The sequence below is a fragment of the Camelus ferus genome, chromosome 23 (genome assembly GCF_009834535.1).
Source record: "Camelus ferus isolate YT-003-E chromosome 23, BCGSAC_Cfer_1.0, whole genome shotgun sequence".
Taxonomy (NCBI): Eukaryota; Metazoa; Chordata; class Mammalia; order Artiodactyla; family Camelidae; genus Camelus; species Camelus ferus.
Window position 1 is genome coordinate 15589468 of NC_045718.1, and position 14230 is coordinate 15603697.

At 36.7% G+C, this 14230-nt stretch overlaps 1 protein-coding gene across 4 annotated transcripts in view; it reads right to left on the reverse strand.

The window, feature by feature from the left end:
* RBBP5 (RB binding protein 5, histone lysine methyltransferase complex subunit) overlaps window positions 1-13272 on the reverse strand; it is a 33879-nt gene extending 20607 nt beyond the window's left edge. For 2 of the 4 annotated variants that reach the window (XM_006182289.3, XM_006182288.3), the window contains exons 1-3: window positions 13115-13272; window positions 3656-3681; window positions 2616-2788 (exon numbers count right to left, since the gene is read on the reverse strand). In XM_006182289.3, coding sequence (XP_006182351.1) covers window positions 2616-2788; window positions 3656-3681; window positions 13115-13133 — 218 coding nt within the window. In that variant the 5' untranslated portion in view covers window positions 13134-13272. Of the gene's footprint in view, window positions 1-2615; window positions 2789-3655; window positions 3682-12828; window positions 13070-13114 lie in introns of those variants that run through there. The other 2 variants (XM_032467010.1, XM_032467011.1) reach the window with 2 other exon arrangements.
* Between the last annotated feature and the right edge of the window lie 958 nt (window positions 13273-14230).

The window sequence follows — 14230 nt, forward strand, 5'->3', positions numbered from 1 at the left end:
GCTCAGAAAACAAATACCTGCAACAAAATATAACAGGAGACACACAGCCATGATCTCAAACTCACTAAATCCTCCTCAGATCTGACATTAACATCTTCATCCAAGCCAGAAACCTGAGGATCATTTTATCTTCTCTACTTCACTTACACTCCTTATCTAATTAATGCCTAAGATCTCTTATTTCTACCACTTGTCATATCTGTGCCATTCAGCTCCACTACTGCTGCCACCACCCTCATCATCGATAGCCTAGACCACCGTAGTTTTCCTTATCTTCATTAACTGTCCCCTTCGATCTCTTTTCCACATGCTGTTCTAGAGACCTTTCTAAAAGAAAAAGCTCATCATGTCACTTTCCTTCCTAAAATCTTTTAACAGCTTCGCAGTACCTACAGGATAAAATTAAAATTCACAGTACTACGTAACATCCTCCATGAGGACCTCAGCTTACCTTGACTGCTGCCATCGCACACCTCCCACATCAAGATCCAGCTAATCTGAACCTCGTGCTGTTCCCCACCTTCCCATGCTTATTTCAAGGGGACGTGCCTCTGCCTGTGCGGCGCCTTCTGCTTGGAATACAACTGGCAAACACCTACTCATCTTACAAGTCTGAGGTTAGAAATTATCTCACCTTTGAAGACTTTCCTGACCGCTATTCTCTTCTAATACAATTGATCATTTCCTCCTCTGCACCTTCACCTCCACTAAATCTCAAATATAGTTCTTGTAGGACAGATAAAGCTTTAGTACATATACCAGTATGAATAGGCACCTCCCTCTAGTGATCAAGAATGTCTCCTTACTTGTTCTTGTGTCCCCAGTGCCTAGAACACTACCTGGTACATAACTCATGATCAACGTTTGCTGAAGGAATGATTATATGAGAGAAAAACTTCATGTACAAAGACACTGACTAAACATTATGAGCAGAGAAACAAAAAAATGGTTAAGTAAATTATGGTTTATCTATCAGAAGATATATGGCTATACAATTTTTTTTTAAAGGCTACACAAGCAGGAAAATGTATTGGAGAGGAAAAAAGCAAAATATAAAACATAGCATAATTACAAACTATGCTTTTTAAAAATGACATATAGTAACAAGTCGAAATATTTACAGTAGCAATATCTGGAAGGTAAGACTAAAGTCTATCTTTCTTCTACGTTGCTGTACTTTTTATAATTTTCTAAATGATTATTATTTTGTAATAAAAATAGATGTATATTTTTAGTGATAGGAGTTCCAAAATTATATTGTGATGATGGTAGCACTCCTCTGTGAATATATAAGAACAGTGAAACATTTGAACTGGGTGGATTTTATAGTATAAGAATTTTATATATATATAAGATATATATGTATCTTAACAAAGCTGTATGAAAATGTATGTTTCTATTTGAATCTTTATTGCAAGAACACAACAATGAAAAAGAAATAAAATGCAAAGGACCTGGAAGGAACCTAAGAAATTATCCAGGGCAGTTCTCTCATTCTGCATATTAGAGAAAAATTTTGGCCAAAGCTGCCAGTTTATTACTGGCCAAACCTAGACTGAGATTCAGGCCTCGTCTCAATCCAGTGCTTTATAATACCACTGCTGCTTGTATTTAGACAAAAGGAAGTATGTTAGCTTAATAAATCCAGGTCTGATTAGGTGCTTTTTATGGCCCCAAGTTCATTTATTTGGCCCCAAGTTCATTTAAAAGAAGTAAAGGCTGCCTCAAAATAAAATAAGAATGAAATCAATGGGAATTTATATAACATCAGATTGCTGCTCAATATATTTGATGGAAAACCTTAGTAACTACAGTTCAGCAAAGGAACAGGTATGTGTGTGATCACTAAAATTGCTGGAATTCAAGAACCTGGACAAGGCTGGACCTGTTGACTTTTAAGTTGCCCTCCTAACCAAGATTTTTTTTTCCTTGAATATTATTTAATTCCTTAAATCAATTGTGTTATTAGGGAGAAGCCCAGGGTCCAGAAGTGCTGCTTCAAAGACTGTATCACAATAAATTCCTTCTTACTTCCACATCATGATGTCTTGGACTCAGATACAAAAAAAACAAAAACAAAAAACAAGAACAAAACAAACCATATGGTTCTGGCTGTCAGTTTGGGGTGTTTAATCTTCTTTCCCCCCATTATATAGGGAGTCTACTTCCCTCGGATTGACCAAGGCCATTTCATGAATAAGCAAGGCTCATCACAGCACATTTTTAGTTCCCCTGCCTGGCCATGTTCATGACCTCACATAATCATAATATTTTAATGGACTAGAAAGATTTCTTCATATTCTAACCAAGGTTTTTTTATTCTAAATAAAAGGTCAGTATCACAAATACACTACAGCTGTAATTTATAAATGTCTCATTTCTGCATGGAAATATTTTCCAACAGAGCCTGATACAGATCCATACTACACTGAATTTCTCCCCACAAAGGTGTTCAAGGACAGCATGGGTTCAAGGTCTCTGTATGAGAAATTATGTTACTAATATTTAAAACTCTAAGTATTAAAATATATCTAATGAGATTGGCAATTATACAGTCACCATTTATCCCCCCAATTTAATTCATACTTAACATATTAACTTTTAAAATTCCTTACCATAAAGAGCAGACTGGGTGGATGTGCGCACTAATTATTTTAGCAATGCCTCTTGTCAAGAAATCCCAGATGACAATTCGGCCATCATTACAGCCAACTGCAAGCAGTGTGCCCCACCTGTTAAAGGTGCAAGTCAGGGCCATGCTGATACAATCCAAAGTTCCATCAGCTTCCTAAAGATTAAAATGAACACAAGAATAATACCCATGTATCCAAATTATTTCTTAAAGGTTCTCTAACATCTATGATATTTCTCTTGAATTTCAATTATGATGTATACCAAAATAATCTCTATGTGTGTTTGTGTGTTCTTATACCTATTAAACTAACCAAACTGAAGAAATATTTATAAAAGCTAACAGAGAATTTTTGCAACAGATGTGATCAATCCCTTAAGTTATTAAGATAACTTCATACAAACACTTCTGAGGGCAATTTAGGCAAAATAAAACAAGATTCATTAAAGGAGTCATCCTATTGACCAAGCAATCATAGTTCTTGAAATTTATTCCAAGAAAAATAATCTAAAACAAAAGCTCTATATAAGACTAGGAAAATCAAATAAATTATTTTGTATTAATATCAAGCCATTTAAAATACTCCTGACTACACTAAAACACATTCCAAGTATTACAAAACATTTTTACATTTAAAAAAGTAAAGCACACTTATAGCATACATGTTGATTACTGCTATGTAAAAACATTGATCAAAACTGTAAAAGCACATGAAAAAAATCTATGCATAAGTGATGGTACTGTGAAAAATGCTTCAATCAAAGGGTTCTTTTAATTTAAAGGGAAATGAACTGTAAAATTTACATTATAGTGAGATTTCCTGCTAATATTGCCTATCTACTTCCCCCTGCCCCGCTCAAAATTAAACATTTGGTTCCTTATTATAACAGTAAACGATCACCACATGTAATGCTTTTATTGTCAAAAAAAAAAAAAAAAAAAGATGAAAATGTAGTTGCCATTCAAACATAAAAGCCAGCAAATTACTACATTCCTAAAATCACAACAATACTATACTCTTACCTCTGGATAATTCTGCCCAAAGGACTCTGCAACAAAGCAAAGAAAGAGAGTTGATGGAACATATGCAACATACCAGGAAACCTACAGCTCAAGAATGGTGTACAGTGGGGATTTGCAAAGTGCGGACAGGGTACTGACACCCTTCCAGGGGCTCCATGAGGTCACCCCTATTTCCGTTATCATACTAAGATGGTATTTGCCTTTTATTCTCATTATCTCCAGCAGTTTCACTCCTGAGTGAAGAAAATGAAAACTCCATTTGAGGAAAATGAAAACACTAACTCAAAAAGACACATGCACCCAATGTTCACAGCAGCATTATTTACAACAGCCAAGCTATGGAAGCAACCTAAAGGTCCATCAACAGACGACTGGACAAAGATGTAGGGTGTGTGGTGTATGTACGTATTTGTGTACATGTGTGTGCATGTGCATATATGAATGGATATTTATATACATAAAATGAAATATTTCTCAACCATAAAAGAGAATGAAAATTTGCCATTTGCAACATGGTTGGACCATGTTATGTTTAGTGAAGTAAGTCAGACAGAGAAAAGACAAATACTATATGTCACCACTTACATGTGGGATCTAAAAAATAAAACAAATGAAAGAATGTAACAAAACAGAAACAAGCTCACAGACACAGAAAACTAACTAGTGGTTTACCAGTGGAGAGAGGGGAGGGGAAAGGGGCAAAACAGGGGTAGGGGTTAAGAGGTACAAACTACTATGTATAAAATAAGCTACAAAGATACACAGCACAGGGAGCATAGCCAGTACTTTATCATAACTTTAAATTGAGTGTAATCTATAAAAATACTGAATTACTATATTGTACACCTGAAACTAACATAATATTGTAAATCAACTATGCTTCAATTAAGAAAGACATCTACTGCTTTAAAAATAAGTCTGAAAACCAGTTTTATTACATTTTGTCCTTTATAAAAATTCATAGAAATTTAGAGTGAACACATTAAAACTGTCAAAAGAAACACAAGCCCTTAAGTTAAAAAAACTAAAAGAAAGATGAAAACAAAGATAAATAATTGTCCAACTGGGACAATTATCTTGATTTATCTAATGTGCACCAGACTTCAGTGTCTGATTACATTCAAATATTAAGGACAAGAATGAAATGAAAAGCTGAAACCAAGATACGTTTTTTGAAAGAAACTTTTTAAAGTTACCAAAGTAATACATGTAATACAGTAATACAGAAATGTATATTTAACAAATGATAGTTTCCTCCCTGCAACCCACTCATCAAGGTAATAAATCCCATGTATTTCTATATGCTTATACAAACATTTAAATATTTAAGGTCTGTTTTCTAAATAAAATACTACAATATTATGTGACTTGCTTCTTTAACAATACATCCTATACATCTTCCCAAATCAATAATATAGATCTATATTCACATGGCTGAGAAACAAACAAAAGAGTATTCATTTAAAAATTAAAAACAAAACAAACAAAAAAAAACACAACCGAAAAATACAAAGTACTCTGGAAGGAGCAGAGTGTGACCTGCTGTGCTGGAAGAAGGGAAAGCCACACCTAAGATTCTGAGAGAATCTAGAATCCTGGGACCATTTTAATGTATGATCAGTCTTCAACTAGGATTACCCCTGATTTTGTATTTTTGTTTTATGTTTTGGGTGGTTTTTTCCTTTTTTTTTGAGGGTCATCCTAATTAACAGGATTACAATTAGGAGTTTAAATGAACACAAAAGAAAGTGACATCAGAAAGACTAAACTCGTTTGGGGCACTTTAGTTGAAAAGCCTGAGCAAGAATGCTGTCAAGCAGGGTTATGGGAGCACAAGGCCACTTCCTCGGAGAATGCTCAATATTTCCAAAACGGACTACAGAAGAAAAACCCTTGACGGGGTCAATGCATAAAGAACACATTGAAATGTTCAAGGTCTACCATTGGGGGGATGGGGGTGGGAAGAATAAATTGTGAGTTCAAGATTTGCAGATACTAATTAATACATATAAAATAGATAAACAATGAGTTCATACTGTATAGCACAGGGAAGTATACTCAATATCTTGTAGTAACTTATGGTAAAAAAGAGTAAGAAAATGAATATACGTATGTTCATATATGACTGAAGCATTATGCTGTACACCAGAAATTGACACAACACTGTACACTGACTCTACTTCAATAAAAATGTATATATAGAAAAAAAAGTAAATGACATTTTTTAATATCCTTCAAAAAAAATCAACCATTAAAATAAAATAATAGAAAGACAGCAGGTTCATATGGTTTTATAAGCAATTTCTCCTAAACCTCAAGGCACAGATAATTACCACTTATTCAAGCTATTTCTGAGAAGAAAAAAATACACATTAGTGTTTTATAAAGCCAACATACCTGATACCAAAACCTGACACAGACGGTACAAAAAGAAAAGTCTCTTTCACTTAAAAGCAGAAATGGTATAGGGTATTTCGACTTTAGATTCTGTAGAATTGAAAAGTTATTTCTAGCAACATAAACAATTATAACTAAATTCTAAACAAAAAATCTGGAGTTTACTATTCTACCATATAAAAGGCATTATGGTATAGCAGTAAAAAAAAAAAAAAAGGAACAGGACGACTTCAAACTTGTTCCAAAGGAACAAACACCTCCGTAACAATGCACTCTAACGTACATCCTCAGTCAAGAACGTTTAAGAGCCATACAATCCTACGAGTAGATGCTAAAAAAAAATTTGCTAAAACTCAATAGCCATTTCTAATAAAAGGAATAGAATACTAGAATAAATGATAAAAACTATTAACCAAAAATACAAACAATTCAGGGCGGAGGGTATAGCTCTATGGTAGAGTACATGCTTGGTGTGCATGAGGTCCTGGGTTCAATCCCCAAAGCCTTCGTTAAGGGAAAGAAAAACACAGTATCATTCCAAAAGGTAAAATATTAAAACCATTTCAGTTAATATCAGCAACTAGAAAGGGATACATCAGCATTCTCAGTTAATATTCTCTTGGAGATTGCAGCCAATGGAATAAGAAAACAAAGTAACTGGTTTCAACATTGAATATAGAAGATAAAACTATTTTTCTTTTGCTGATGTCATTGAACACCTAGAAAACACAAAAAATTCTAATTTAAAAAGCCAAGGGGGAGAGGGTATAGCTCAAGTGGTAGAGCGCATGCTTAGCATGTATGAGGTCCTGGGTTCAATCCCCAGTACCTCCTTTACAAATAAATAAATAAACCTAATTATCTCCCCACCAAAAAAAAAAAAAAAAAAAAGAAAAAGAAATAAATTTTATGCAATTACAGATGAATTAAAAACAAATGTAAAAAAAATTCTAAATGTACTGTAAGGCAGCTGATATATGATAAAGATGACATTTCAATTTAGTGGGAAATTTATTTAATATACAGAGATGGACAACTGACTATCCATCTGAAAGGAAAAAAGTTCCAATTCCTCTCTCACATCACGTATAAAAATAAATTTCAGGTAAATTAATGATTTTTAAAAATGAAAATCTCAGAAGAAAATCTAGGCGGCCACACGTATAACCTAGGGTGGGGAAGACCTTAACCAAGTTAGGAAAACCAAAAGAAAAGAGAAGTATATTTTATTATATAAAAACTGGAACATTTCGCACAGCAAAAGTTCCCATAAACAGTCAAAAGGTTTAGAAAAAAATCTGCAATGCAGATGATGGATAAGGGTTGCTAGCTATACTATAAAGCAAGTTTATACATTGATAAGGAAAAACAATCAAAAAGAAAAGACAAAGAATATGAGTAGACAAGTCACAGAACAAAATCAGATGGCCTCTAAACAAAGGAAAACACCGAACTCGGTTGGAGTCAGAAATTGTAGATCAAGTTAAAAATGAGGTGCCACCTCCATCCATCAGACAGCAACAGTCAGAGAACACCTGCTGGGGGGGAATGTGGGTAAACGGGTATTTTCACACATTGCCTATAAAAAATGGCAATTGCTGTAGCCTTTTGGAAAAGGAATCTGACACCATCTATTAAAAGCAAAAATATACATAGTCCTCATCTCAATAAGCCTACAACTGGAAATCTAATGTCCACAGATGTAAACACAATGGAACATAAGTACAAGGATATTTAAAGTATTGTTCTTGGTGGCAAAAAAGAAAAAAAAAGAAAGAAACCCCCCCTAAACTGGAAACAAGACAAATGCCCATTATTAGTGGAATGGATGAATAAATTATGATGCAAATACTGATAAATTATACTAATTCTCTAAGAGAAATTTTTATTGGTGTTATTTAAGTGAAAAAAAAGCAAAACACAACATGTATATAATATAATCTCATTTTTTGTTAACATGTGTATATACACACAAATATAGGCATAGAGAAAAATATGGCAGGAGATTATGGGATTATCAACAAACAATGGAGGAAGCAAGGAAAAAAGTACTTTTTAAAAAAGCATTTATAGTTAAAATTAGATATCATGAGTGTCTGTCTACATGAATGCATTAAAAATTGTTAGATCTATTATGTCCTAATGTGTAGCAGTAGTATCTCATAGCATTGAGAAGAAAGCCAGTTGCAAAAAATGTTCATAAAAAAGTTCTATTTCTGTAAAAAGCAAAAACAAAGCCTCAACAAATTTAATTATATTCATATAAGCAAGAAAAAGGTTTAAAAGGATAAACCCCAGTTACCACTTGGAGAAGGGGAAAAAGATATTTTTTTCTGTATATATTTTTATATTGTTTCCACTGTTGTGATAAATATATACTATATTTGTTAATTTGAAAAGCATGAAATTAAAGAACTTAAATGAGTTTTCTAGACTTAAATTTATGCTAGTTTATCATTTCTTTTAAGTGCTCAAATCTGCATTTATCATCAACAGCTACTGCTTATCAAATGCTTGTGTGTCAGACTCTGTACTAAGGTCTCATTCAGTCCTCTCTGCTCATGATTAAGTGAGTACTAGCATACTCCATTTCACAAAGAAAGTCAGGATCAAAGGTTAAGTCACTTCTCAAACTGACACAGTTAAAAACTGGAAAAACTGGGACTTGACCAAGAAATGATACTCTTAACTATAACTACACTAAAAAAAGACTATAATCTTGCCCAAATTTGACCTCAAGGTTCCTAGTTTATGATTTGCAAAACACACCTGCCCCTTATTAAACAGTCAAAATTTTGCCCACCTCCTTTCTTTTAGCATGTCTTCTTTTCTCTTCCCAAATCTTGAAGATCACCAACATCACTTCACTTGCAAGCTACTTCAGGGCCAAGGAATATAATTCAACCAACAAAAAGGTGAGCTAAGTGACCTACCTAAAATCTCTACCCATGGATCTTGGCAACAACCAATGATCACTTTATTTATTCAAAAGAAACCATCCTTTTTCTAAGAGAAGAGAAAAGAAAAATAAGAAGTTAAGCATTCCACTTTCCCTATGCCCACAAAAGATAGATACTGGTTGAGTGCTGAATGAATAATTTTGGTGTTACATCCAGCCCAAGCAGGAAACTTCTTTGCTCTTCACACTCTATCTAATGTTAAAAAAAAAGCTTCCTTGTTGCCTTATTTTTACCATCTTGGCCTTCAATCACTTTAGTTTTCCTGACACCATTCTTAAAAGCTTGAGCGACCCTCATATGTTCACCTTCATTTCAGCAACGTGCCCTCCTTTTGTACATGCCTTTTCAGACTCTCAGTTTAGACTGCTTTCGGTAAATTCATACCAGTTCCTTTGGGGGCCTCCTCCTTTTTTTTTCCAGTTAGGATCCTTTCTCCAAACTGCCTTTTAGCTTTCCTAGGCCTTTCAAGCCTTTTTTCTCCCAGTCTCATGACATGAAATAATATCTTTTCTTTAAATTGCTGAACATCCACCTCCTTAAAGACTTGGTTACCATGAGCTCTAAAATTTCATGGTCCTTTGCTCCCAGTGGAAGTATTTTCTACTTGTCAACCAATTCCTCCCTGATGTAACAGTTAAGTTCAAAGTAGCAGTTTCCATTCTGCTTCCTCAGTCTAACAGGTGATAACACAGTGAGCGGCATTTCTTTTTCGAGAAATGCAACTTGCAGGTGGCTAATTAACTGATCTCACCCCACCCCAATCTGACACCATCACTACTGTAATCACTACATTTCCTTGGCTCCAGTCTTGCCTCCCTCATCAATCCTTAACAAAGCTGCTACAGCCAACTTTCTAAGCCTCCAATCTCATCATGTCACTTACCTGCTTGAAAATCTCCCTTGCTAAACAATGTGCTCAACGCTAAGCATAATTTTAAAAAGCAATTTTAGTCTGGCCCCAATCAGTATTTTCCATTTTATCTTTGACTAACTCCCCATTAGCACCTGGTATAGAACCTTGCATAATCCACCTTAAGCACCAGCTGTTAACTACTGACCACTTCCTGAACATACATCACACGTTCATACCTGCGAACGTCTGCCCCTAGTGTTCTCTGCGCTGGTAATTACCTCCATTTGTCCCTCTGGAAAAACCCTACTCCATCTTTTCTGTCTGGGTTAAATGGCAATTCCTCTATAAAGTCATCCCCCAATTCACCGCCCACCCCAACACTGCAGAATTAACTGCTCTTGCAGCTGGACTCCCACAATGCACTCATTTATTGTGGCTCCATATTATACAGCTGCTTATGCCCCTCTCCTCCTAGTTCTATGTATTTATCCAGGGCAAAAGCTGTATCTTACCCAGTGTTTCTCAAACAGTAGGACCCACTCCATGGCAAACGGCTAAATCATTCAGTGAACCACAAGTTTGTTAACAGATCAGAAGATACCAGAGGACACTGAGTATAAAGATAAAGTATCAGTTTGAATAATTTAGTTATATATGTGTATGTATATATAATGGGTTGTGATAGAAAACATATTTCTTACTATGAGTTGTAGTAAAAATAAGTTTGAAAAATTCTTATTTAACTTTGTCTCTCCAGTGCATACTGCCTGATACACAGCAAAGGCTCAGAAAGTGGGTAAAGAAGTTATAAAGCATCTTGAGCTCCCTATTAAGAACATTTTCATTCCTTTCCTTTATCCATATTCAGATATGCTTCAGTGTGTTCCCACAATCACATCGCTTCTGTTCCTTTCTCCTTTTTAATCTGCAATAATTAGCTTTCTTGCTTTAAGACTCAGAGTCATTCCCATAGGGATTTGTTATCTTTTGGACTCAACCAGCCTTCTTTTAAATTATCTAACCTTCCAATGCTAAATATTTCTTCCTAACTTTTACCCTCATGAATCTTCTGTATCATTCAAGAAAAATCTTTCCCAGGACTCTGCTATCTCTTTCAAGGTACTAGCCTGTCTATCACCTTTCCTCTATCTTCAAGTTTTTTAAAATAACTTTAAAAAATTGCCTCCACTGTCTCCCACATCTTCCTAAAATCATTGTAATTTGGCTACTGTTCAAGTTAAGCAGCTGCAAGTTGCCTAAGAACTAAACAGAGAAGCCCTTTCTCAGCTCGTGGCCTCAACTGCTCTACACCTGCTTCTATGGAAGATACCATACCAACCTGTATTGTTTTCTATCTCCACATTGATAAATATATGAAAAGCACTTGGAGATATGCGTAGCTCATAGTAAGTACCGTATAACTGTTAGTTGATATATTATCATTTTTCCTCCTCTTATCTCCTAAATATAGATGATTGGCCAAGATTCTGTCCTCAGCAGATTTCTTTTCTTGCCCTCCCACTTTCTCCTTTAGTCTTATCATCTACTAACAAGGTTTCGATCAGCCCACCTGTAGGAGAATGACAAATCTCTCTCACAAATCCAAACTTATCTTCTGAACTCCAGATCCATATTCAACATACCCAATGTAACTATCTTTCCAAAAATCCTTAAATGTTTATGAATAGCACCACTATTGGTTCCCACGATTTTTCACTTCACTGTCTTCCTCAACACCACCACCACCTGCAATTTTCGAACTGCGTCAACTCTAACTTCTCCGTGTCTTTTCTTTCCATTTTCCAGCTCACACCTTCTAGCACTCATCTACTCTGGTCCTCCAAACTGGTTTCACAGCTCTAAGACTCAACAACACACTGTTATCAGATAAACATTTTTTTAAAAAAGACTCTGACAGAGTTACTTATCAGGTCAAAACCCTTCAGTGAGTCTGTCTTACTTTCCTTAAAAAGCACAACTTTTCAGCTGGGCATTCAAGAGCTTCCACAAAATGGATGACACCAAACCCATCTCTTGGCCTTCTCTTTATTCCCAGTACCCACAATCTGGCAAAGCAGGAAAATATCTTTGGAGTCCTCTCACTGATGTCTTAACTCAAACGTATTCCTAGTAAGCACTCCTCCCAATGTCTTCACACTTGAGTCTGTCAATAATTTATCAATCTTCAATACCCACTCAAAACTCCAAATCCTCCACAGGTTTTGTTTGCTTTTCTCGATTACCTTTTTTCCCCTGCCCCAAAGATATTCACTCCCTCTTCTAAATGTCCTTAGCACTTAGTAAAGACTCTTAAAGGCCGGCCTATGTTCTGCAATATATTATGGCTATTTACACAATCACCTTATTCTCCATGCTTAACCAAAAGCTCCTTCAAGGTAAAGGCCATTCCTTAAATAGCTTTGTAGTCCTTTGGACAACCAGTATATCTTACGAATTTTATTTTTTTAAGAGAAACATAACCATGGAAGCTCACAAGTAGCTTAGGAGTTCTTGAAAAACTTCAGACATCCCTAAGCTACAACGCTAAGCATCACCTAATGAAAACCCAGAAGGACCTAAACTTTATAAACAACTTGGGTAAAGAGTGAGGAGGAAATGAGTCAAAGAGAGGGTGACAAAAGCCAACTGCTTTGTAATTCACCCCCTCAGTGTTTTACACAGCATCCCTGGTAGTTACACCTTAAACAGAAAGACAAGATAACTCGACTCCTGTGCCAATTATACCATTTACTTGCTTAGCGCCTTCAAGTCAGTCGCTCTGAGCCTTTTTTCATTTATTCAATGAAGGATGTCTACTAAAAGATAATGTTCCCCTCCTCGGGCACCCCGTGTTTCTACAAAAAGATTTAACCTGTCCAGGAACCCCAAACTCTGACAAGTGCTCAAAGCTTTACCTCAAGCCTCATTTCCCCAGATTCCTTCTCCAATAACTCTGGTCCTACCTGCTTCGGGCTACTCCAGCACCTGTGATCCTGGTCATCGAAACTAAGTCACAGACTATCTATCCCTATCGCTTCACACCTTTACTGCAAAGTGGCCTCGGGAAAGGCAATGCATTCCGCTCCGGCAGAAGCTAGGCTTTCTCCTGCTGCTGCTGCTCCACATCTAGGCGCCCAAAGATCCATCGCAGAACTGTGTCCCTATGTTGCAGCCCGAGTCCCCTCGGCCCGGGTTCCCTCCTTTCCAGGATCAAAGGGTTCTCTAAGACGCAGTCATAGTCCTCCTCACCCAGCAACTCGAGGTTCATCCCTGAGGACTCTGGACGCCTGGTCTCAGCTCCAGCAACAACACGTTCTCCCCCGCCGCTTCCGAAGCCTGCGTCTTAAGTTGGGGGCGCCGCAAACAGCCTGGCGCAAGCTCCGGAGACTTTCTGGTTTAGAAGACCCCGCGGCTTCCGCTTTCTTCCCCCCGCCTTCCTTGTTCGTTTCAAGTGGGCTGTCCACAGATATGCCTAACCAAAAAGAAGAACAAACTCCCTCGAAACCATTTTACTATTATATTTTTTAAGGGATAAAAATGCTATCGTCACTCAGTTCTTTAAAAAGCACAAGAATTTTGAGGCTATTTCCTCTCCGATCATGTAAGCGAGCTAGAGAGTTTAGGCATCTACTTAGACTACTAGTCCCTCCCGTGTAGTGTGTTGAGCAGCGCTGTCCCGGCGGGCTGCCTCAGATGCCGCAGGAAAGGTTCCGGCTGAGTCCCGCTGAAGCAGCCGAGCGGGAAGGGTTGGCCCCAGAGCTCGCGTGTGGAGCACAGTTGTCGCCAAGGCGGTACTCACCCTGTATTTAGGCTAGTTACCGAGTATCCGTCTCAGTCTCGTGAAGCTTACTTCATATTTGTAAAGGTATGCCATCGATCCCACAAAAATGTACGATAGCGTTTATCTAAGGATTTACTGTGTGCTCAGCGTTGACCAGGACACTTAAGACGAATTGGTATGAGAGGTGGCTGAGTTCCCTGGAGCTCAATCAGACAGAACTGTGATGAGATACCAAAGCAACTGGAGAAGGCCAATTCTATATAAACAGATTTTAACTTTGGATGCTGTGGGCTAGCACAAAAAGGAAAAGTGGGCATAGGCTGGCTGCAAAAATTAAGATTGGAGCTAGATCCCCTTACGTAGATTTAAGGTCAGTAATCCCAGCTCCACTCCTTACTAACTTCACCCCTTGGGCAATACTTTATCCTCTGTGCCTCAGTTTTCTTATATGTAAAATAGGGATAGTACTTACAGGTTTACTGTGAAGATTAAAGGAGTTAATGCATATGAAACATTTAGGAAGCAAATACTGAGTCAATGTTAGCTATTATTGCTTTCTCCTAAATTATCTCACTTTCTTGAGA